The sequence below is a fragment of the Trichechus manatus genome, unplaced genomic scaffold, assembly GCF_000243295.1.
Source record: "Trichechus manatus latirostris isolate Lorelei unplaced genomic scaffold, TriManLat1.0 scaffold00023, whole genome shotgun sequence".
Taxonomy (NCBI): domain Eukaryota; kingdom Metazoa; phylum Chordata; class Mammalia; order Sirenia; family Trichechidae; genus Trichechus; species Trichechus manatus.
The window spans coordinates 9,099,232-9,123,379 of record NW_004443959.1 but is presented as its reverse complement, the minus strand read 5'-3'; the positions used below and the strand labels follow the sequence as shown (position 1 = coordinate 9,123,379).

The 24,148-nt window shown below is 44.4% G+C and overlaps 1 protein-coding gene across 1 annotated transcript; it reads left to right on the top strand.

Moving 5' to 3' along the window:
• The first annotated feature begins 310 nt into the window (after window positions 1-310).
• Window positions 311-17,649, top strand: KLF11 (KLF transcription factor 11). Its single transcript, XM_004373067.2, has 4 exons — window positions 311-388; window positions 2,094-2,363; window positions 3,703-4,675; window positions 14,956-17,649. The coding sequence occupies exons 1-4, from the start codon at window positions 347-349 to the stop codon at window positions 15,234-15,236; spliced, it is 1,566 nt and encodes a 521-aa protein (XP_004373124.1). The 5' UTR covers window positions 311-346; the 3' UTR covers window positions 15,237-17,649.
• Window positions 17,650-24,148: the final 6,499 nt, after the last annotated feature.

Below are 24,148 nucleotides of genomic sequence, written 5' to 3'. Positions count from 1 at the left end.
GGCCGCTCACGGGCCGAACGTGGATTGGCTGGCCGCCGCCCTGCTTCCTCCCAGGCGGGGCACCGTGTATTTTGGTTTGCCTGAACGCCCCGCCCCTCTCCCGGCCGCTCCCTCCCGCGGCCTGCCTCCCGCGCCCCCTCCTCTCCCTGCTCCGCCCCTCCCCGTGCATTGAGGGCTGCGCCGGGAAAGACCCGTGCGGGCGGAGGCGCGCACGCTGACAGCTAAAGCTCGCCGCAGCCCCGGTGCAGAGTCCGGGTAGCCGCCGCCCGACCACACATGTGCAGCCGCCGCCGTGCGCCAAGCACACGCTTCGCGGCCGCTTTGTTGCATCTTGACCGCCGGCACCATGCACACGCCGGGTTCCGCGGGTTCTGGCGACGCGAGCTCGGTGAGTGACCGGGGCTGGCGTCGGAGAGGGAGCATCATCGGAGTTAGGCGCGAGGCGAGGGGTGCGGCCGCCTTTGTCGGTGCGGGTTAGCCGGGTCGGGTGGGAGGAGTGCCGCGCGCGGGCAGCGGCCGGGCAGCGCCCGCAGAGGATGCCCGGGCCTCTCGCCGCGTCCACACCGTTAGGGCCCCTGGCGGGCTCGGGAGCGGTGTGTCCGCGCTAGGGGCCGCTCGGGCGGGCGGCTGGGGGAGCGGCGAAGTGGTTGGGGGGCGATCCGCGCTGGTCGCGCTGGTCACGCAGGGGCCGGGGCTGGGTGGGGCGGGGGAGCAGGGGGCGTGTGCTCCGAGGCCGCCGGGATGCGCAGCTTTGTCTTGCCCTGCCTGGAATCGGCTCGCCCCCGCCCGGTTGTAGGGCGCGCGGGGCTATTTCCAGCCATCACGTCATCCGGGCCCTTATAAGGAGGGGGCGGCCGTTGGGGCGGAGGCGCGGCTGGCGGGGAACGCCCCAAGCTGGCGGGGTCGGGGTGGGGTACTCGCTGCCGGGCAGGGGCGTAGGGCCGCTTGCACCTTTCTTGCTGCCCGGGGCTCGGCTGTCCTGCTGGGCACGTGGGGCCGCGGCTTCTGTGCGGGGTCTGGAGGCCGCGGGAAGGTCGGTTGCAGGCACAGTCGGCTCGGCACGTGGGCTGATGGGCGACAGGCCGAGAGGCTGGGTTCCCGTCCTTGACTCTGGGAGACTTCAACTCACTTCCCGCCGTGTGGTGGGCCGAGCAGGCCTCAGGCGGCTTCTACTTCCACGTTCCGTGACTTCACTGTATCGTGGACTAGGCAGGGTCGCATATGTAAAGGCAGCTTCTTTATGTGATTGCTCGGGGAGGGGGGGGGGATCCTGGGTAGGACAAAGTTTTGATGCGAAGCATTTAGTGGAAATTCGGATCTTGATAAATTTAAAGTTACTTTTGGAAGAGATCAGTTAATCCCAGCCGCTTCCCTCCCACCCTCTCCGGCTTATAAAGAGGTGGTGTGATACACTGGGAAAAGATCTTTTCCTAGGTTGCGGTGGATCTTTTTTCAGAGTTCATCCTCTTCCACCTACTAGGCTTGTGGCGTTAGCAAGTAACTTATGAAACAAGGCTAAGTAGTCATGGGTTCTGCCCTCATGGGGCACATGGGGTTCAGTGACTTGAAAAGTCAGTGTAACTGTAGGGACGACACCATTTTGGTGGCTTTGCCAACTTAGAAGAGCCATGCTCTGATGTCACCTGTCCAGAAGAAAAGTGCCAGAGGTCAAGGTACCTCTCTTCAGTAGAGGCTCCTCCCTGTGGGGCAGTTTTCACACTGGCAGCTTTGGCTTACACACATGGAATTAGTCTTACTAATCATCTACCAAAGGAAAACATGAACTTCATAACCTTTTTTTGAGAATTGGTTTTCGAGGAAACGCCTTGCCAGCCAAGTCCCATCATCTTCCTTCCCTCTTCAAAACATTTGTTTGAAAGCAGAATTAATCATGCATGTTCTGTTAGCCCTTTTTACTAGAACACAGAGCTTGTTGTGTATGGAGTATTGTGTGTGCGTTACATGGATAGTGCAGTCTCCTGGTGTGCCTGTCGACATGCCCATTGGGGATTATGCTTCACTAGTTTTTCACCTAGACGGAAATACTCATTTTCACCTGGACTGAGAGCCCCGTTGTGTTGCGTTACCTTTAGGTTGACATCATGGACATATGTGAGTCCATCCTGGAGAGGAAGCGGCATGACAGCGAGCGGTCTACGTGCAGCATCTTGGAGCAGACAGACATCGAAGCTGTTGAGGCTCTTGTATGCATGAGCTCCTGGGGACAAAGATCCCAGAAAGGTGACCTGTTGAAGATAAGACCCCTCACACCTGTCTCTGACTCTGGGGATGTCACCACCACTATGCATGTGGACACAGCCGCATCTGAGCTACCAAAGGACTTCCATTCTTTATCAACTCTGGTAAGGAGGTGTGGGCCGAAAAATATTGTTTTTAAATGAATGTGTTTTAAGTGAATATATTGAAGAACACTTGGGTACATTCACTGGGATGCTGGCAAGAAAAGTGCATACCCTCCCCTGGTGTGGGTCCTAAGGGACAGAAGCTCTTTTATCTCTTGAAAATGCGGTCTCTTTCCATTGAGGGATCATAGCTTGCTAGGCACAGGTTTAAGCATGCAAAGAATGCATCCTGTAGATTGATTCCAGAAAGTAAAATGTACCCATTTCCCTGGGGAATCTTGGGATGGGTGCTTAGGTTCCCCAGGATGATGAGGATCCGTGGGTGGCAGCTGGAGAAAGCGTGTGTTTTGGCATCAGACTACAGTCTTAGCTGCATTGAAATACTGGCCTCTCTGCCTTCACGTGGCAGCCAACTTCTTAGCTGTGAGTTGGGTACAGAAGAGCACCGTTTTTTGTGTTTGTGTTTTTAACTTGCTAATAGCTACGAAATTGCTTGGAGAAATTGTGTCTCATCTTGGAGAAATTGAGCTGTAGATTGCTAAGAGAAGGGAAAATTAGGATCTAATCGAGCTGCAAGAGTGCACTGGACAGCAGTGTGGAAAACAGAGAGACATGAGAAGGAAATTGTGGTTGGTGAGAGGATTGTGAAAGCAGCAGCCTGACTGCTGGAATCCCGCTCTTGGCGTTATGCAGCCTTGGGCTCTCCTGTAGGGTGGCTGAAAATAACTAGAAATTGTTGGGAGAGTAATAGAAAGAGAGGTTTGGTCCAGGGGGATTAGAAGAATCACTGATTTGTTCATGAATGTTTTATGGATGGCTCTAATATCTAGTAGACATTAGATAAACCAAAAAAAAAAAAAACCCAAACCCGTTGCCATCGAGTGGATTCCAAGTCATAGCGACCCTATAAGTGTTAGTGAAATGATTACCACTGGGGTTTTTTTTTTGGAGAATCTAAAATTATTCTGAAAAGCTCTCACTTTGAAGTATACATTTGTTTTCTCAGTTGACATCCTAATGCTTAAATGGCTTATTTCAGTAACCATACAAGTCTAGGGGAGGGAGCACTGAGCTTCTTACACAAAAGCAAGTGAGTGGATGTGTTCTCTTAAATGCGGGGCAAGTGGGGAGATGGGTCAGCAAAATGGAGAGAAGCTTAGAAAGTAAAGTGCTTCGTGCAAACTTGAAATCCACTGGTGCTGTTGTGAGCAGCCTTAAACCAGTCTCTTCTGGCTTATTCTTTCAATGGCATGGGGGGCAACATGCATGATTAAAATAAGTCGCTTTTAAAATTTAACCAAAACTTTTTTACACAGTACTTTTTTTTTTTTTTTTTAAGTGCATGACTCCTCCACAGAGCCCTGATCTCATGGAACCATCAACAGGGGCACCTGTTCCTTCCCAAGTGACTGATTCCAAAGCATGCACGGTCACGGCCATCGCCCCCGCCTCTGCTGTGGCTGCCAAAGTGCTAAGTGGGAAGGCCGGGAGTGGGCTGCCTGGCTCGAAGCCCGAGATGCTGGAGCCAGCCCCTGGCCCACCCTGCAGAGCCGTGGTGACGAGTGTGGTGACGAGTGTGATCCGGCACACGGGGGAGAGTCCTGCTCCTGCCCACATTCCTGCAGCCCAGTCTCAAGAACAGGGACTTTTAGACAACAGAGGAGAAGCACAATTTCTGGGCCCTTGTGCAGCTTTGCAGGACACACACCTCGCTGACAGTTTACTCAGCACAAAGTCGGTATCCTGTCAGCCTTGCTCGGACAACTCTGGTGGCCTGATCCCCACCGATAAAGGCCAACAGGCGGGATGGCCTGTTGCTGTTCAAAACTGCTCACCAAAGAATTATGAAAATTACTTGCCAAGGAAAGCCACCCATCTGATTTCTGTCCCCGTCCCCAGCCCCCCTGTCCTTTGCCAAATGATCCCCATGTCTGGACAGAGTAGCGTGATACCAGCTTTTTTGAAGTCTCCTCCCCCACTGTCTGCAGGGACTGTCAAGCCCATCTTACCCCAGACTACTCCAGTCGCCCAGCCTGTGTTCATGGGACCACCTGTGCCTCAGGGAACTGTGATGCTCGTCCTCCCCCAGGCTGCCCTCCCCCAGCCTGCCACCTGCCCATCGAGTGTGATGGCTGTTGGGAATACCAGGTTACTGCCCCTTGCTCCTGCTCCAGTTTTCATCGCATCCAGCCAAAACTGTGCCCCTCAGGTAGACTTTTCTCGAAGGAGGAACTATGTTTGCAACTTCCCAGGCTGCCGGAAAACCTACTTCAAAAGTTCCCACCTCAAGGCTCACCTTCGCAGTCACACAGGTAAGTACTGCGGATAGCTAGGAGATAAGCCTCGACTGAGCTTCTTCGAGAGGGGAGGGAGTCTTGAGAACCACTGGAGATGTGTGGAAAACGTGGCAGTTCCACAAATGTTTTTCTTCCTAGACAAGAGCGTATGGTGTTGTGGGGTGAATGAGGTGGGGAATCTGCTGTTTGTGGGATTCCAGTTGTTAATGATTTTTTGACCTCATAGGTCCCAATTTTGGATTTAGAAAATAGAATAAAAATGTTTCTTTTTTTTTTCTTTGATCCTGGAAAGTTTTCACAATCTTGTAGGGGCTACGAGTTAATCACAGCACAACCATCAGTGAATTTTATGGGCAGTGACCGCTGGTTACCCCAGTAGATAAAGTGTGGTCTAATTCTGTGATTGTGGTCCCTTAATGAACATCTGGGATGGTGCCCATCTCTCTTCACATTGCAGTAGACATCCCTTTCTCAGCGTTTCAGGAACTGTACGTTCACGTTTGTGTAACATCTTACAGTGTGACATATTTAGGTGTACTATGAGGAAAGGTCTCTCCAAGCTGTTGAAAAGTTACATTCTAGAATACTTTAAAAGGATGTATTTTTCATTGTAATTAATTCGCATTTACACTGAAACAGCTGCATGTGGCTGGTGGCTGCCATTGTTTCGCAGAGGTCTGAGTTGCCTGGGAGAGATTCTGTTTTTGTAGATGAGGGCAGAATTTCTCAGGTTTGTTCTGTGAAACTCTCATCCTGTGAGTTAGTATTCTTGTTTTGCTTTGTTTTTTTGGGATCCTATGGTTAAATGGGGAGCCCTGGTGGCACAGTGGTTAAGAGATAGGGCCGCTAACGCAAAGCTCGGCAGTTCGAATCCACTAGGCGCTCCTTGGAAACCCTGTGGGGCAGTTCTGCTCTGTCCTGTAGGACAGTTCTCCTCTGTCTACTATAGAGTTGCTATGAGTTGGAATCGACTCGAAGGGAATGGGAAATGGTTAAATGGACCCCTGGTGGTGCAGTGGTTAAGCATTGGGCTGCAAACCAAAAGGTCAGCAATTTGAATCCATCATCTGCTCCTTGGAAACCTTGCGGGCGGTTCTACTCTGTCCTTAGGGTTGCTGGAGTCCATTAAACTTGCCTTTTAGAGGTTAGTATACATATATGCGCATTAACAGGTTAAAGGTTCTGCAGTAAAGAAGTGTATTTTAAATTCTCTTGATGGTGTACCCCTTTTCCACCAGACTGTGTGTAAATAGCCTGTGGGACAACAGTGAAATTAGAAAGGACTGAATCAGAGGGAGTTACCATTGTGCTTTATTCCAAAATGTATTTGAGATGAAGCGATTTTTTTTGGAAGGTAATACAAAACTTTTCTAAAATTTTTTTTTTCATGTGTCTAGCTTTGTGTGTGTGTGCTTTAGGTGAAAGTTTACGGAGCAAATTAGTTTATTAAATAATTAATACACATGCAGTTTTGTGACATTGGTTGCCAACCCCGTGATGTGTCAGCACTCCCCCTCTCAACCTCAAGTTCTCCATTGCCATTGGTCCAGTTTGCTTGTCCCCTCCTGCCTTCTCGTCCTTGCCCCTGGGCTGGTGTGCCCATTTAGTCTCATATATATGGTTGAACTGTGTGTGTTATTGTTTGTTTTATAGGCCTGTGTAATCTTTGGTTGAAGGGTCAACCTCAGGAGTGACTTCAGTACTGAGTTAAAAGGGTGTCCAGGGGCCATACTCGGGATTTCTCCAGTCTCTGTCAGACCAGTTAAGTCTGGTCTTTTTTTTGTGAGTTTGAATTTTGTTCTACATTTTTCTCCTGCGCTGTCTGGGGCCTTCTGTTGTGATCCCTGTCAGAGTAGTCAGTGGTGGTAGGCAGGCACCATCTAGTTGTGCTGGATTCAGTCTGGTGGAGGCTGTGGTAGTTGTGGTCCATTAGTCCTTTGGACTAATCTTTCCCTTGTGTCTTTAGTTATCTTCATTCTCCCTTGCTCCAGACGGAGTGGGACAAGTGGAGTATCTTAGATGATCTCTCACAAGCTTTTAAGACCCCAGAGGCTACTCAACCAAAGTAGGATGGAGAACATTTTCTTTGTAAATTGTCTTATGCCAGTTGAGCTAGATGTCCCCCAAGACCATGGTCCCCAGCCCTCAGCCCAGTAACTGGGTTCCTCGGGGAGTTTGGATGTGTCTGTGAAGCTTCTATGACTTTGCCTTGATCAAGTTGTGCTGACTTCCCCAGTATTGTGTACTGTCTTACTCTTCACCAGAGTTACCACTTACCCGTTGTCTAGTTGGTGTTTTTCCCTTCATTCCCCACCCCCTCCCCCACCTGTAACCATCAAAGATTGTTTCTTTCTGTGTGTAAACCTTTTCATGAGTTTTAAGAATAGTGGTCTCATACAGTGTTTGCTCTTTTGTAATTGACTTATTTCACTCAGCATAATGTCCTCGAGATTCATCCATTTTGTGAGGTGTTTCACAGATTCATCATTGTTCTTTATAGTTGTGTACTATTCCATTGTATGTATGTACCATAGTTCCTGTATCCATTCATCTGTTGATGGGCACTCAGGTTGTTTCTGTCTTTTTGCTATTGTGAATAATGTTGCAGTGAACATGGGTGTGCATATGTCTGTATGATGGCTCTTATTTCTCTAGGATATATTCCTAGGAGTGGGATTGCTGGATCGTATGGTATTTTTAGTTTTAGTTTTTTGAGGAAGCGCCATATCGTTTTCCAAAATGGTTGTACTATTTTGCCTTCCCGCCAGCAGTGCATAAGAGTTCCAACCTTCCTGCAGCCTTTCCAACATTTGTTTTTTCTGTTTTTTTGATTAGTAATGTTGGGGTAAGGTGGTATGTCCTTGTAGTTCGGGTTTGCATTTCTCTAATGGCTGGTGATGGCGATCATTTCCTCATGTGTCTGTTAGCCGCCTGAGTGTCTTTGGTGAAGTAGCTGTTCATTTCCTTTGCCCATTTTTTAATTGGATTTCTTTTTGTTGTAGAGGTGTTGGATTTTCCTGTAGATTTTAGAGAGTAGACCCTTGTTGGATTTGTCATAGCCAAAAATTTTTTCTCAGCCTGTAGGTTCTCTTTTTACTCTTTTGGTGAAGTCTTTTGATGAGCTTAAGTGTTTAATTTTTAGAAGATCCCAGTTGTCTAGCTTACCTTTTGGTGTTTGTGTATTGTTAGTTATGGTTTGTACCCTATTTATGCCATATATTAGGGCCTCTAGCATTGACCCTGTTTTTTCAAACATGATCTTTATCATTTTCAGGTTTTATATTTAGGTCTTTGATCCATTTTGAATTAGTTTTTATGTAGGTTGTACGGTATGGGTCCTGTTTCATTTCTTTTTTTTTTTACAGCTGGACATCCAGTTTTGCCAGCATGGTTTGTTTAAAAGGCTGGGCCTTTGTCAAAGATTGGGTGACTGTAGGTGGATGGGTTTACATCTGGGTTCTTGATTCTGTTCCATTGGTCAATATATCTGTCTTTGTACCAGAGCCAGGCTGTTTTGACTACCGTAGCTGGATAGTAGGTTCTGAGGTCAGATGGTGTGAGCCTCCTACTTTGTTCTTCTTTAATAATGCTTTACTTATCTGAGGCCTCTTTCATTTCTATATGAAGTTAATGATTAGTTTTTCCATCTCGTTAAAGAATGCTGTTGGAGTCCCAGATGGAGCAGGAGAAAGGTGGGGTGCAGAACTCAAATTCTAGTAAGAAGACCAGGCTTTATGGTCTGACTGAGACTGGAGGTACCCCGGAAAGCACGGCCCCCGGATTCTCTATCAGCCCAGAACTAAAACAGTTTCCGAGGCCAACTCTTCAGACAGGGATTGGATTGGACTGTGACATAAAGTGGTACTCATGAGGAGTGTGCCTCTTAGCTCAAGTAGATACAAGAGACTAAATGGGCAGCTTCTGTCCGGAGGTGAGATGGGAAAACAGAGAGGGTTAGGAGCTGGTTGAATGGACATGGGGAATAGGGTGGAAAGGAGGTATGTGCTGTCACAGTATGGGGAGAGCAATTAGAATCATGTAACAATGTATATATAAATTTTTGTTTGGAAAAAAAATGCTGTTGGTATTTTGGATTGGGATTGCATTATATTTTAGATTGCTTTGGGTAGAATTGACATTTTCACCATGTTGAGCCCACCTGTCTATGAGCATGGTACGTTTTTCCATTTATGTAGGTCTCTTTTGGTTTCTTGCAGTAGTGTTTTGTAGTTTTCTTTGTATAGGTCTTTTACATCCCTGGTCAGATTTATTCCTAAGTATTTTACTTTTTTAGGGGCTATTATAAATGGTATTGATTTTCTGATTTCCCTTTCATAGTTCTCTTTATTGGTGTGGGATAAAATTATTTCTGATAACACATTCATGCTCTAACCATGGCAGCGCTTGCTTTCAGAATGAAATACAGTCTGGTTTTCAGGCATTACAAATAAGGACTCTACTATTCCTCCTCACTGCAGAGTGGACTGTATGCTTTGGGGATAAGGCCCCAGGCTTGGCCCATGAGTACTTGCCTCTCTGCCTTTGCCAAAAAAAAGTCTTCGTTTATCTTTTCTGTTCCATTCCATTCCCTCACCCTTTTGCCCAGGGCCAGATTAAGGCATGTGAGGACCCTAAGCACTGATAACCTGTCATGCCCCCTCCTCTGTTTACTCACACGTTTGAATGGGATATGTGAGTTATATATACATGTATATATATATGTGTGTGTGTCTTAGTTAGCCATAATATAACTTCTTTTTAAATGAGACTATAATATTAGCAATTGAGTGCAAAAGTGGCATATGCCATTTTAACAGAACGAGAAGAACTAGATTATAAAATTTTTAGTGGCTATTGGGGTACTGAGATTTTTACTATATATGACACCTACAGAAAGAATATTCCACGTATTCTACAACAAAGGAAATGAATCAGTGAACTTAGCTATTTCAATAATCGATGTAAAATTCTGTTGATTTCCGACAATGAAAAATTGACTTTCACCAATTTTGCTTTAAACAGCTCATATTTCAATTTTGATGCCTGTTTTGTAATAAATCCTATAATTGTAGAGGAACAAATGAAAAGATGTCATAAAAGAAAATGATCAGAAAACAGATATTACAACAGATTACCGTATTTTATTTTTAGGTAGATCTTTCACCTCTAACATGTTATAATTAAAAACATTTTTTTCTCTTCTTTGCTTTTAATAATTCTTAAAAGATTTCGTTATAATTAAGCTGCCGAGCGTCTGCTTCCATATATAATAAGGATAACGAATCGAGTCTTTCTTGAATTGTACGCTGAGGGATTTTGAGTCTCTTTAGGGATGAAAATGAGTGTTCTGTTGTGCAATTTGTGATCATTAAAGTTAGGAATAACGCATAAAGCGGTTTCAGCATTGGGAAATATGCAGTGTATTTTATCTTCTGTTATGGAATCATACGTGCCTAAACCCACTGCCTTTGAATCAATTCTGACTCATAGTGACCATATAGGACAGAGTAGATCTGCCCCATAGGGTTTCCGAGGCTGTAAATCTTTACAGAAACAGACTGCTACATATTTCTCCCTTTCTCCCATGGAGTGGCTGGCGGATGTGAACTGCAGACCTTTCAGTTAGCAGCCAAGTGTTTTAACCACAGTGCCACCAGGGCTCCTGATGACTTAGATACAGCCCTTTACAGAGAAGTGCAACAATTTTATTCTTACATGAGAACTAAGTTTACAGATTCAGGAAAGACAAATATGTTTTAAGAACTGTCCATCAGTGAGTAGAGGTGGCAAAAAAAATGAGCGAGTAGTAACTGAGCAGAAGAAAAAAAATCAACTGCTTCTGGACAGCAAGCTATTGCACTCTGTCCTACAAGATTAAGTGAATGTGCAGTACATGGTACGAAAATGGCATATTCATCATGTTGTAAAATTACCTGTTGCATGCCTTTAGAACACCCTGACATATTGGCAGCATTGTCCCAGGACTGACCTCTGCACTTAGAAAAATCAGTTTTGCAAACTTGACATAAATAGTGAAGTACTTGATTTGCGATTTCTTCACCAGTCTGACTTTTTAAGCTAGTAGATGTGATAAATCGCTTGACAGGTTTTCCATCTGTTGGAGAGGTCTTCGGTTTAGATATGACAACATACAATCTCTGTGAATTGAACTGTTTTCATGTTATCAGTCATATTTGAGTTGAACCGATTGCTAAATCCATCCGTAGCAATATTGAGAAGTGATTTAGGACTGAATGGCTCTCAAACAAAACAATATGCAGAGCCAACTGATGGAGAATACAGTAGCCACTCCCTCTTATGATTTTCACCATTAGGTTTGCACCCTAGAAATGTATTCAGGCTACAGAATCTTATTTGTTAACCATCCAGAAATTCTCGACGCAAAATTTTCAGATGGTCTGCTGTGATGTTGACAATCACTTGGCCCTCTTTCGATCCAGTAGTTTACGTTATTAGAAGAAAATTATTCCACAAAGCAGAATCTGTATTTGTTATTTATGGGGGCTGCAGATACAACAGTTTCAGATCCTAAAATAGTTCCACTTTCTACACCATTATTAATTTTTTTTTTTTTACTGCGGGAAGGAATGGATTCCGTATTTGGAACCAGTTCTATTACGTTCATACTGCTGTTAGTAATTTAAGCATTAGTGGGACTACTGAAACAATTTGCACTTTTAAGCTCATGCATTCAATTGAAGAAGTCTTTTCTGATTCATTACATTTTAAAAAGGAAGTTAATTTTGGAATTGTCTTTAGGAATCCCCAGATCCTTTTCTTTTTATCTTCTGTGGGCTTTCGTTTTTGCACTGCACGTATTTGTTGCTGTTTCTTTTTACTTGGATATAAAATTATGTCACTTTTTACATTGGGTTCTACCATAGCAAATAAGGTCACTGTGAGTCAGAATCGACTCGATGACAACGGGTTTGGTTTGATTTGGCGGTAAATAAACTGGAATAATTGAAAATAAATAAAATTTTAAAAATAAAATTTACATTCGAATTTGGATGTTAACACAAAAATTTATATTTGAAAATCAGTAAGTAAAAAAATTGATTTGGAACATGTAATTTTGTTCTTCAGGGCTGAGATAGTCAAAAGAAATAGTACTTGCAAGGCAGTTGGAAATAATTTCATTTGTGTGTCGTATGATGTTTGTTGGTGGGCCCTTCGCAGTTCTCCGTGAGTGTTTTTCGTCTTGAAATAATACTTAAAAACTTGTGCACTTTCTGTCCTTTGATGCTGCGTCTTCACAGTTCATTGGTCTACGGCTAATACCCAACGGGGGCAAGAGTGATCACAAAGCATGATACAAATATAAGAGTACGCTCAATCTGAAGACACGTCTTGGTTTCCTTTGCACAGGATCAGATACATCACGCGTTACACAGTTACAGTGCCACTGGCACGTTCTTAATGTTATCAGCGAGAGAGAACTGAGTGAGAGGTTATCCCGATGGGTCCGAAATGAGAAGCAAGATATCACTGTTACCGCCTACAGTATTTATGAAATGGTATCAGTTTCGTTAGTGCTCTGCCAGTTCACTTCCATGGCAGCACTCTTTGTTCCTTGTGTCCTGTCTGCTTGGCATCTGTGAGTCTTTGCTTTGGGCGACTGGTACTCCTGTTCTGTTGATGCCCTAAGCACATGCTTCCCTGGCTTATTGGGGAATCCGTCCCTGCTTCTGTCTGTCTCTACTTAGTGAAAACCCTTTAAGGTCCTTCCCAAGATCAGTTCTTAGAAGTGTTCCCTGATCTCTCTTTCCTTCCTTGACCCTCTTGGTTTATTGTATTTCTCACCACATTCTCTTTTGTATTATAGTTACTTCCATACTGGTCATATCTCACCTGGATCATAAATTCTTGGTGTCAGACAGCAGAGCCTGACACTAGTAAATGATGATTTGTCGTTCTACCTGCAGTGTGGACACTCTCATGGTATAAAAGTCATCGGGTGTTTCAAGGGACTTAACATGCTTGCTTCTCTTACAGCTCATTTACCTTAGTAAGCTCTGCTTTTCACTTTTACTACCGAGGTTAACTTCACATAAAAGCATGGACTCCAGATTTGAGGAGGCAATTGAATGAGGTTTTACTGTGTATTCAGTAATCCTCATCTGGTAGAAGTACTGACAGAATGGCATAGTATAAGATGATCAGAACAAGTTATTTTCATGTTTTCCAAAGTACTTCAATTTAAATAACTAAACGTTTTGAAGAATCAACTTGGATCATCTTGTAAACACTAAATAGTTATTTGTAAAAAAAAAAAAAAAAGAAAAAAAATGGCAGTTTTTGTAAGAAATAGAAATGTTAGATAAGTTTACCTTGGATAAGATTGCTTTTGGACAGCCCCATAAAACAAAATGGGACTAATGAGGCACAGCAGTCCAGGGCTAAGGACTAGAAGGCAGAAGGGGACAGGAAAGCTAGTAATGCTGGTGATCGGGAACCCACGGTTGAGTAAGGACAGTGTTGACACGTAGTGGGGTTGTTAACCATTGTCACAGGGCAACCTGTATACTGTTTAATGAGAAACTAGTTTGTTCTGTAAACCTTCATCTAAAGTGAGAATAGCAGCACAACTGGAAGAACGTAATCACTGTTACTGAATTGTACATGAAGAAATTTTTGAAATGGTGTGTCTTTGGCTATGTACATTTTCACCAAAAAAAAAGGTCAGGAAGGGAGAGGGTTGACATGTCGTGGGGTTGTTAACCAGTGTCATAAGACAATATGTGTACTGTTTAATGAGAAACTATTTGTTCTGTAAACCTTCACCTAAAGTACAATTAAAAAAAAAAGATGGTTTTACATTTGTTTCTACCAACCTGAAAAGTTTAGAAATTAGGATAAGGTGGTGTGAGTGAAGGCTACATTTTGGATGTGTTGAAAACAAGGACTGCCGTTGTACAGGGCGTTTTGTAAAGGCCCTGCCAAAAGGACCGTCGGTCTCTGTCCAGTACCTGGGCATCTGGTATGCTGCCAGCAGTAGGTGGCAGTTTCCAGGGAACTAAAAAAACCCCATTGCCTTTGAGTCCATTCTAACTCATAGCAACCCTATAGGACAGGGTAGAACTGCCCCAGAGAGTTTCCAAGGAGCACCTGGTGGATTTGAACTGCTGACCTTCTGGTTCATAGCTGTAGCTTCTAACCACTAGGCCGTCAGGGTTTCCAGTGAGTTCGAATTGACTTGACAGCAGTGGGCTCTTGGGAACAGGTGGGGCATGTTTGTGCTTACACCGTGGAGTCTTTGTGATCCAGAATGTTTCAGGCTCTGGTTCTTGAAATCATTAGAAAACACCATTGTGATGCTGAATTTTCCTATTAATTCAGCTCTGAAAAATATCAGGTATTTAGTTGGGGTCTCTTGAACACCTATTCATTCAAAACCATTTATGAGCCACTTGCTCAGCAGAGTGCTGTGCTGGAGACTTAGCTGTACAAAGGTGGGTAAACTAGGCAAAACCCATAGAAAGGTGGGTTACATAATAGTGTGCGCCAGTGTTGACACAAATCCGTTTACAAGGTCTCACAAGCTGTGTGTGGTTGTTAAAAGCCTGGTGAAGAGAAGGGCTTTGGGATGCAGAAAAGGGGGAGCCCCTGCTTCTGGAAAGGCCCTGGAGGGCTCTGTTAGGAGGGCTTCCCTGTGCTCGCTCCCGGAGAACACAGATCTTTCTCATGTCTTAACTCCAGGAAGCACAGGACCTGGCACCTGCTGGGTGCTCTGGAACTTTGAATGAAAGAATGACAAAGATGAGATTCCTAGTCTGTTCTTTCAGCCTGGAAGCTTGTGACAAGGTGAACATTAGAATTCTAACCCTTTTGTTTTGTTGCTAAACTCCTTGTCAGTGTACAAGAAATATGAAGATGGAAGTAATGATTCTGAGGAGTCTTATAGATCCTGGGAGGGATTTTTTTTTTTTTTAATATGCAGCTTATCTTGAGAAGGAAGGAATTACTTCTTTTCAAGAATCTTAGCCCTACCCCAAGCTATAACATTTATTTTTATTTAAAAAATCTCCTTTTGAAAGATTAGATTATTATTTTGTCATTTTGGGCCTTGACAAACTACATCTTAGGTGTGGTAGGAAAAAATGCATTTTGGAGAATTTCTTGACTTTCAAATAACCCAATACAAGAATAATAGGCTATTACTTTCTTCCTCTGAGTTTTTAGGGGAACAGAATTTTAAAACTACATAAATTAACCCATCCAATAAAGCGTTGAACATTTGATTTTTCTTTAACATATGTTTTCTCACCTCTTAGGGGAGAAGCCTTTCAATTGCAGCTGGGATGGCTGTGATAAAAAATTTGCTCGTTCAGATGAACTTTCTCGCCACCGTAGAACGCACACAGGGGAGAAGAAGTTTGTGTGTCCAGTGTGTGATCGGCGTTTCATGCGCAGTGACCACTTGACGAAGCATGCCCGGCGTCACATGACTACTAAGAAGATCCCTGGCTGGCAGGCAGAGGTTGGCAAACTGAACAGAACTGCCTTGGCGGAAAAACCTGGGAGCCCCCTCGGGACCATGCCGGTCTCTGCCTGAAAGGTCAGCCAGGGAATTACCAACGGGATTTTTTTTAAGCCTTTTTTATTCAGGAATGGAAGTAACACAATAGAGAATTGGTCATTTCCTCTCCCAAAAGAAAAAAAAAATCGTTTTGGGGGGCTAGGAGGTAGTGGGGAGCTGGTTCTGCTGAAAGTGTGTCAACTTTTCTTTTTTGGTTGGGACCCTGTTCAATATCTTTTGTAGTTTTCAGAATTTTTTGTTAAGGAAATAGAAGAAAATTTGATGAGCTAAATCACCAGCGTTCAAATATTTCGGCAATAAAGTTTACAAAATCTGGATTTTTACAACCTTTCTATTCATGTTTTGTAGAAATGAGACAGGGTACTAATTTTTATACGGTTTTCTATAAAAAATATTTATATTGTTGTGCTCAAAACCCACCAATTTCTAGATAGATGATTTTGCAACCTGCTTTCCAATGTTTAATAACAAAGTTTTATAGTGACCCTTTTTAATAAACTTGGCGCATTATCCAGCCGAAAGGAAATCACAAGTACGTAAACAGGCCTTTTAGATCTAAGAGTTTTTTAGAATCAGAACTGGTTCAAAAGGGCCTCTGAAAGAAAAGGGAAAAACGAACTTTGCTATCAGCTTCTTTGTGACATTTTCAGGCAAAATTCCAAGCATCCATTCCTTCTGGGCTTGCAGCCCAAGGAACTAAAATTTTGGTTAACCTGTGACCATGATGTGACTTATGAAGGGTGTACCCCAGAGGATAACTTAAAATACCTAATATACCCAGTGAGCAGGGAGTTGCTATAGGATTTGAGTGTCTGTGTTTAACATGTGTCTTTTTGGGCCATTGCTTTGCTGAAGACAAACCATTCACAGTCCTGTGTGTATCTAAAACACCAAAAAGATGATGTAAGCACTCACACCCTGCCGCTTTGTAAATTGTAAATTGACTTCATTTGATGTGGCCTTTTGAGGTACCCTTACTGTGGGTAGAATAACTTAGAGTAAAAGGAAATGTCCTCATGGGTTGAATGAACTTTCCACCAAAGTACAGCTTGTCTGTGCGTGTGCCCTTGCCCAGCTCCAGAGTTGGAATTCCTTTATTAAGAAATAAAAACCATTGGAAATGCAAGTTATGCTAAATGGCAGTAATACTCCCCAGCTGTCCTTTCATCCCTTTTGTTTGGAGGAAAATTTTTTGATCAAACTAAATAGGAACAGAGGAGAAGCGAGAAGTTTTTTGCAGTCTACCTAGAAAATAGACCACAGGCACCACTCTGAACATAGTAAATGTTCTAGATATAGAAGAGACGCTGTCCTCCTGTGCCAAGTAAGCCACTGAAACTTTTTTGTTAAACATTGTTAGAAATTCAGGCAACAGAATAAATGCAAGGAACATATGGAATGTTGCACTACTTGGTTAGCCTGGGAATATTTTTTACTGTGTGGTGTGTATTTAGATTTTGTCTTTGCCCTTTAGTTATTGGCATTTACCTTTATTAAAATGACGGTAAGGTGAAATATTGGATAATTAAATGTAATTAAGTTTTGTGTTTGATACAGACCTCACCTGATCATCCATTGTGTGTTATACTTGACACCCATTATGTTGCCCGTTATTATCAACTGCTATTTGACATATATGTTTGTAAGTGCTGCCTGTATTTTTTGGAGGTTTTCACGTTTTTGGACACTTTCATAGTTGAGTATTCCTACTTGTCATGAGACATAATCCAGTTGCAAGAGAACTATAATTAAATGTATATATCTCATGTTTTTTCCCCACCAACCCAGTCCTTTCTCTCCCCCACTCATGTCTTAAATCAGCGTAAACATTTTTGACTATGTGTATGCCGTAAATGGCATCAAATTTGCATATTTTAAAAATTATAACATGCAAAATAATACTAGTTGTTCTGGTGGATAATACAAGATCTTTGAGTATTTGGTTGAGTCTCACATAGAACTTCATTCTTTGAGGTGTGTTGTTTCTAAAGAAGAAATGTATTGAAAATAGATGTTTTAATTTACGCTTCCATTTCCTGATTAGATTTAGAAATACCGTCTATAAATGACCTCTGTTTTTTAGTTTGTCCATGGAAAGACTAAGTTGGGAACCAGTTCCCTAGTTATCCTGAGAACCAGAACCCTCGTTGTGTGTTGTTTCGGTGTGGATTCCTCATCGGTTGGCCCTTGGTGGTTGGATGGCTCTGGGTGGTAAGGGCAGAGCGTGATGAGGCAGGTTCCCCAGTGCACTTTATTGCCTGAGCAGTTTCGCTTGATCTTTTTTGACTTTGAGCCTTTTTTAGTAGTTTCAATAATAAAATTTTAAATGTTTCCTAATTATGTTTTATGTAACAGACTTCGACTTATTATTTAAAAGAGTATATGTAATGTAACTTTTTTCTTTGAATCATATAAAACTTTTTTGATTTGCTAACTGGACTTGTGTCGTGTGTCATTTAGCTGCACTGTAATATACCCAGTCACTTTTTGGAAGAGAATCTACAGAAATCATTGTGTATCAGCCCAACCTTAACCCTACTCTTTGCTTTCTTGGGTTTCATTCTGCTTCGGGGCCACCCTTTAGATTCCTTGAGGGGTCTTTCTGAAAGAAGTGTGAAGAGGCTGCTTCTGTGTTAGCCACTCTGACAGTGAGCTTGGTCCTTAGGCAGAACAGGACCGTGAGTGTGCTGGGTGACCCTGCGCTCCTCAATTCTTTGCTTTCCCTGTGCCCGGGGGTGATTGCTGAAGAGCTGGAACTGGAGGAGGTTCTCTGGCTGCTCTGGTAGTGGTGCTTGGAAGGCTTTTTCCTACCTCCCTCCCTCTACCCTCAGCCCAGTGTCAACAAAGTACATAATGGAGCCACCGTCTTAACTCCTGCTTTTGGGGTACATTCTCTCTTGAACCCATGCTGGCTGGGGTTTGCATCCACACACCACTGAAAGAGTGCCTGTGGATGTTGCCAGAGACTCTTGCGGCTCAGTCCTCAGTCCTCATCGTATTTGCCTATCAGCAGCATTTAGCAGAGTTGCTAACTCACCCGGAGGCCACACTTCTGGGTTCCTCTTATCCCACTGCTCTTTTGCTGGTTACCAGTCCTCTCCCTAGCCTCTTGATGTGGGTGTGCCCCCAAGGCTCAATTCTCGGACTGCTTTTCTATCTACTTCCACTCGGTGATCTTTTCCAGTCTGTGACTTAAATAAAAATAACATCTCTATTATAAGGACCACTGGATTTATATCTCCCTCTTGGACCGCTCCTCTGAACTCCAAATTCCCACATCCAACTCTACTTGACATTTGTCCAGTCAGCATCTCAAACTTAAAATGACCAAACTCCTCATATTCTCCAAACTCTTTCTCGCAGTGGATCCCATGGTCGTTAAAAAAAACTGCAATTCCATCCTTCAGTTGCAAAATCTTGGAGTCATTCTTGGCTCCTGTCTTTCTCACCCCATGTCCAAAATATCCAAAATCTGACTATTTCTCACTCCCCCTACTGTTGTCACCCAAGCCACTATTAATATCTCTCCTGGGTTATTGATAACACCTTTCTGCATCTGCCCTTGCCCCCTCCCAGTCTATTCTCAACACAACAGCCAGAGGAAGCTGTTAAAAGATGTCAGATCATATCACTCCTATGCCTAAAACCCTCCACTGGCTTTCCATCATGGTCCAAATAAAAGCCAAAGTCATTACAAAGTCTCCTGACTTCATTTCCTGCTGCAGTTGCACTGGTGCCTCACTTCACTGGATGGAGCAAGGTTCTCCCACTGTGGAGACTGACTACACGTTAGCTCATTCCACTGTACTCAGTAGCTCGTCTCTCGTGTGGTGACCTGATGGCAGTGGATCATAGGTCGGTGTGTTAGGCTGGGTGGGCTAGAGAAGCAAAACCAATAAAGCATATAAATTTATATATATATAAAGAGATTTGTATCAAGGAAATGACTCCCATGATTGTAGAAGCTGGAATGTCCCAAGTCCGTGGGTCAGGCTGGAGGCTTCTGATTGATGTAGCTCCAGTGGCTGGTGAACCCAAGATCAGCAGGTCAAACAGCAGGGCTCTGGCTCATGGGCTGTGAAGATCAATGCATCCCAAGATCAGCAGGGAAGATGGCAGGTAAGCTGCTAGTTCAAGTCCGGAGAACCAGAGGTCAGGCAAACAAGAGCTAGCTGCAGGATCCAGAGTGAGCAAAAGCCCATGAGCCTTGCCAGAAAGTACACGTGTGTTGGATGCAGGCCACACCCCCAAGAAACTCCTCTTCAGTTGATTGGCTACTCACAGCAGATCCCATCATGGAGGTAATCACATCATGATATGAATGCCAAACTACATCATAACTGCCAAACCACTGAGAATCATGGCCCAGCCAAGTTGATGCACAACCGTAATGATTACAGTCAGTTTCCCTGGAAAGAGACTTGAGACAGAGATTTGTGTGTAGGACATTTGTTGGAGGGTAGTTCCAGGAGCAGCACCTGGAAGGTTGTCAGGGAGGGAGGATTTGGGCCCAGGGAGAAGATGAACTGCAAAGCAAATGCAACAGAGATCTCTGTGGACCCCGTGGGGGCTCTGGCACTGGGAGGGCCCTGCAAAGTGATCCCCGACTGAGACAAGAAATGGAGCCTTTGTCACTGGATGAGGGCTGCCTTAGAGAGGAGGTGTTACTTCTGGGTGGGTAGCTCCTCTCAGGCAGAAGGCAGTTCCAGGAGAGGGCCTGCTGTGAGCCATCAGCAGCCAACACTCCCAGCAACTGAGGGAACGAGTGCCTTGGTCCTGAATGGGGTCCTGAATGGGTGTTCTGGGCTTGCACCAAAGCATCCACTACACAGTGGTACCCCTGAACGGCGACTCTTGGTCCAGTGCTTCATTCACTAAGCAACACTGCCCAAACCTACACTCCCCAAATCTAGGCACTTACCTGCCCCTCATTCTGTTGTCTCCTTTTTTCCTTTAGCACCTTCTTAAATTTGTATCTCTAAGAGTTAGTTGTGATGTCCTGGAAAGACTGTTGGACTTGGAACAAAAAGGACCTAATTGAATCCAGGCTCTACTAACTTGCTTTGCAAACTTGGGGCTAATAATGCTTACAATCTGAACCCAAACCAAACCCATTGCCATCGAGTCGATTCTGACTCATAGCGACCCTACAGGACAGAGTAGAGCTGCCCCATAGGATTTCCAAGGAGCAGCTGGTGGATTCGAACTGCTGACCTTTTGGTTAGAAGCTGAGCTGTTAACCACTGCACCACCAGGGCTCTAATGCTTACCACACAGGTTAAAAAAAAAGTTATGTGTGAAAGTGTTTAGTGTGATCCATCAAGTATAAGCTCCATAAGGGCAAGAATTTTTGTCCTACTCTCCCCATTGCTGTATCCCTTGGCCTGAAATGGCCTGGATTATAGTCGGTCCTGAGCACATATTTGAAAGGTTGCAGGTTCTTTGCATTGGAATCTGTATGTCTGGCTCAAAGGACTGTCCTTGGCAGAGATGATCTGAGTTGTTGGCTTCTTGTTCCCAAGCTCCTCTGCAAACTCAGGCTTGTGGGGAGTGGCAGTCTTCTAGCCAGTGTCTTCCATGGGTCCAGGGAAGGAGCAATCTTGTGTGCATACGGTGGGGGAGGTTGTAGTTATGTAACCCCTTGGGGCCCAGACCCAGACTGCATGATGCCCCTGTGGTCTCTTAACAAGCTTTCGTGCTTGTATACCTCTAACAGAAAGGGATGACTGCCTTCCAGAGTCGTCCATTCTGTGATGCGATGGTGGAGAAGGTAAGTAGATCTGGCTCGTCAGGCCACACAGGTCCTCGCTGTGCGTGCACATGTGTACACGCAGCATGTTGGGGATGGGGGGACTAAATACCATAAGGCTTTTGCAATCAGCATTCCACCTAGAAAAGTCTCTCAGATTCCACATACCCTTTGTTTCTGGTTGATGGCCTGTTACCCTCAGCTTTATGGCTTTGTATCTGCAGTTCTCCCTCTGTTGTCACCAAGATTCTTAATTAACTACTTTCTGGCTGTGACTTCCACTGTCCTTTGCTTTCAACCTTGCCTCTTTGTTTAGGGCGTTCTTAATGAGGAACTTGAGGCATCTTCCTAACAGCTGGATCCCATACTGGGAGGAAAGCCAGGCATCTTTCCCTGCTCACCCAGGTACTCCCCACCGCAGAGGTGTGAGACACACTCTATCCCCTGTAAGTTATGGAGGTGTGTTCTCCTAAGAAGCCTAACAGCTTCCAGGATTGCTCTGAGCTGGCTCTGCAAATCGGGATTCCCTTCCCCATCACAGTGCTTGCTTAGCTCAGAGGACAAACTGACCAACATTCAAAGGTGATAAAGAAGAAACAAGACGCTACAAGCCGAGTGCTATGAGAGGCTGAGGAGGAAGGAAGATGCACATACACAATGAGATAACAGTACAAAGGAGCGGAAGCTAAGGCTGAGGCTTCTTCAGCTTTCACTACTGCACTGTAATGGCAGCCTCTAGGAAGCAATCCCAGGGCCTTCCCTCCTCGGGACTCCTGAAAGACTTGGTTCTGACCTCCAGTAAGAACATGCTGTATTTTATTGAGCTTAGTTTATTGCAAGCTAATTGACCTGCTAAAAAGTAAGCTTCTCCATGATAGGGATCATATCCCATGAACCTATCCATCCATCCATCCCCCCATCCATCCATCTATCCATCCATTTAATGAACTCCTTCTGTGTTGGGGGCATAAACTCAGATATGAACCATCCCAGTCTCTGCCCCCCAAAGAGCTCACAGTCTTGTGGATAAGACCAACATGAAAACATATGTGGAAAATTCAGAACAATAAGCAGGATAAAAGAGAAGGGATAGAGGTTCAGAGGGCATCATGCAGTGAGTGGCTGATTCTGCCTGTGCCATTGGAAGTTTCCTGGGGGAACATCTGAACTGCACCTTGAAGGTTGAGAAGAGTTTTCCAGGCCTAGAATCAGAACAGCAGCACAAGCAGAAGGACAGAGATGTCATGGTACGAGACCAAGCAGCGGTGGGTTCAGTGAGTGTTCAGTGAGGGAGTGCAAGGGCCTGGTGAGAAGTGGAGGAGGTAATCCTGAAAATGCATTTTTGAGCCTCCTTCTGAAGGGCCAGGTGAAACAAACTGAGGGTTTCCCCAAGGGAGGAGGTGAGGAAGCAGCCCCCACCAGACTCACCTGAATTGTGGTGGGGATATGGGGGTGAGATGTGCGCATGTGCTCTTTCAAGCCTCAGACCTTTGCTCTTCTTCCTTCTTTCCTGAATTCCCCTTTCATGCCAACAACTCCCAGGCTTCTCTCAGAGCCCCTGTCCCGTGTAATCACACCGCTCTGTGTACCTGTCCATTTCCCTCCATAGATGGTGTGGTCCCTGAGGACAGGAATAGTAGCCTATTCCTTTGGCTTATCTATGTCCCTAAGTTCTAGCACCTGTGAGGCTCAGGAGGTGAATCCATCAGTATTTGTTAAATGAATGGAAATTCATGCTTTTGTCAGACTGCTCTGGCTGGAGGAACAGGGGAGGGGGTGACTGGGGGCAGGAGATCAGTTGGAGACTATAGTACAAGAGAGAGAGGAGGAAAAGTAGTAAGAAATAGATGGATTTTGAGAGGCAAAGGCAGTAATGACGATGTGAGAGGTGAGGGAAGGGGATGAGGTTGACAGCCCTGTCTCTCCCAGCATCCAGCCCAAGGGTATGTAGGTTGAAGGGATGAATGGTTGAGTGCAGAGGAAGCACAGAGAAGGGAGCGGTCCTCTTTTATACCAAGAGGTCTAATACATTCACAAGTAAATTGGCTCCTGGCAGGCTGCTTTGATAGATGGAGTGTTGAAATAAGCTTGGGTTCATATTCCAACTCCATTTAGCATGTGTTGTTGAGCAAGGTGCTCTCACTTTCTAAGCTTTAGTTTTCTTATTTATAAAATGAAGACTAAATAGAGACAACAGGTAACATCTCAGTGTCTAGCACTTTTATTTTGTATGTGGAAGAAAGCTTTAGTTGTTTTCCACCAAAAGGAACCAGAGCTCCTTGAAAAGAATTTTTAAAAAAATCTTAAGAAGCATCAGTGAGCTGTGAGACAACTTTTTTTTTCGTTGTACTTTAGGTGAAGGTTTACAGAACAAATAGTTTCTCAGCAAACACATATTGTTTTATGACATTGGTTAACAACTCCACGACATGTTAACACTCTCCCTTCTTGACTTTCGAGGACCTTTTTTTTTTGGCGAAAATATACATAGCCAAAGATAACACCATTTCGGAAATTTACATTCTTTCAATTGTGCTGCTATTCTCACTATCCTTTTCCAAATTACTCCATCACCATTATCTTCAACTCACTGTCCCCAGGCTTCCCATCAAACCTTTTGAGTTGCTATGGTCAATTTGATCTCACATAGATAGTTCTTTTTTTTTTTGTACCTTAGATGAAGGTTTACAGAACAAATAGTTTCTCATTAAACAGTACACATATTGCCTTATGACAATGGTTATCAACCCCACGACATGTCAACATTGTCCCTTCTCAACCTTAGGTTCCCTATCACCAGCTTTCCTGTCCCCGCCTGCCTTCTAGTCGTTGTCCCTGGACTGCTGTGCCTCATTAGTCCCGTTTTGTTTTATGAGGATGTCCAATCCCCGGTTGAACGGTGAACCTCGGCAGTGACTTCACCTCTGAGCTAAAAGGGTGTCCGGGGGCCATACTCTCGGGGTTTCTCCAGTCTGTCAGGCCAGTAAATCTGGTCTTTTTTTGTGAGTTGGAATTTTGTTCTACATCCTTCTCCAGCTCTGTCCAGGACCCTCTGTTGTTATCCCTGTCAGAGCATCAGTGGTAGTAGCCAGGCACCATCTAGCTGTACTGGACTGTCTGGTGGAGGCAGTGGTAGCTGTGGTCCATTAGTCCTTTGGACTAATCTTTTCCTTGTATC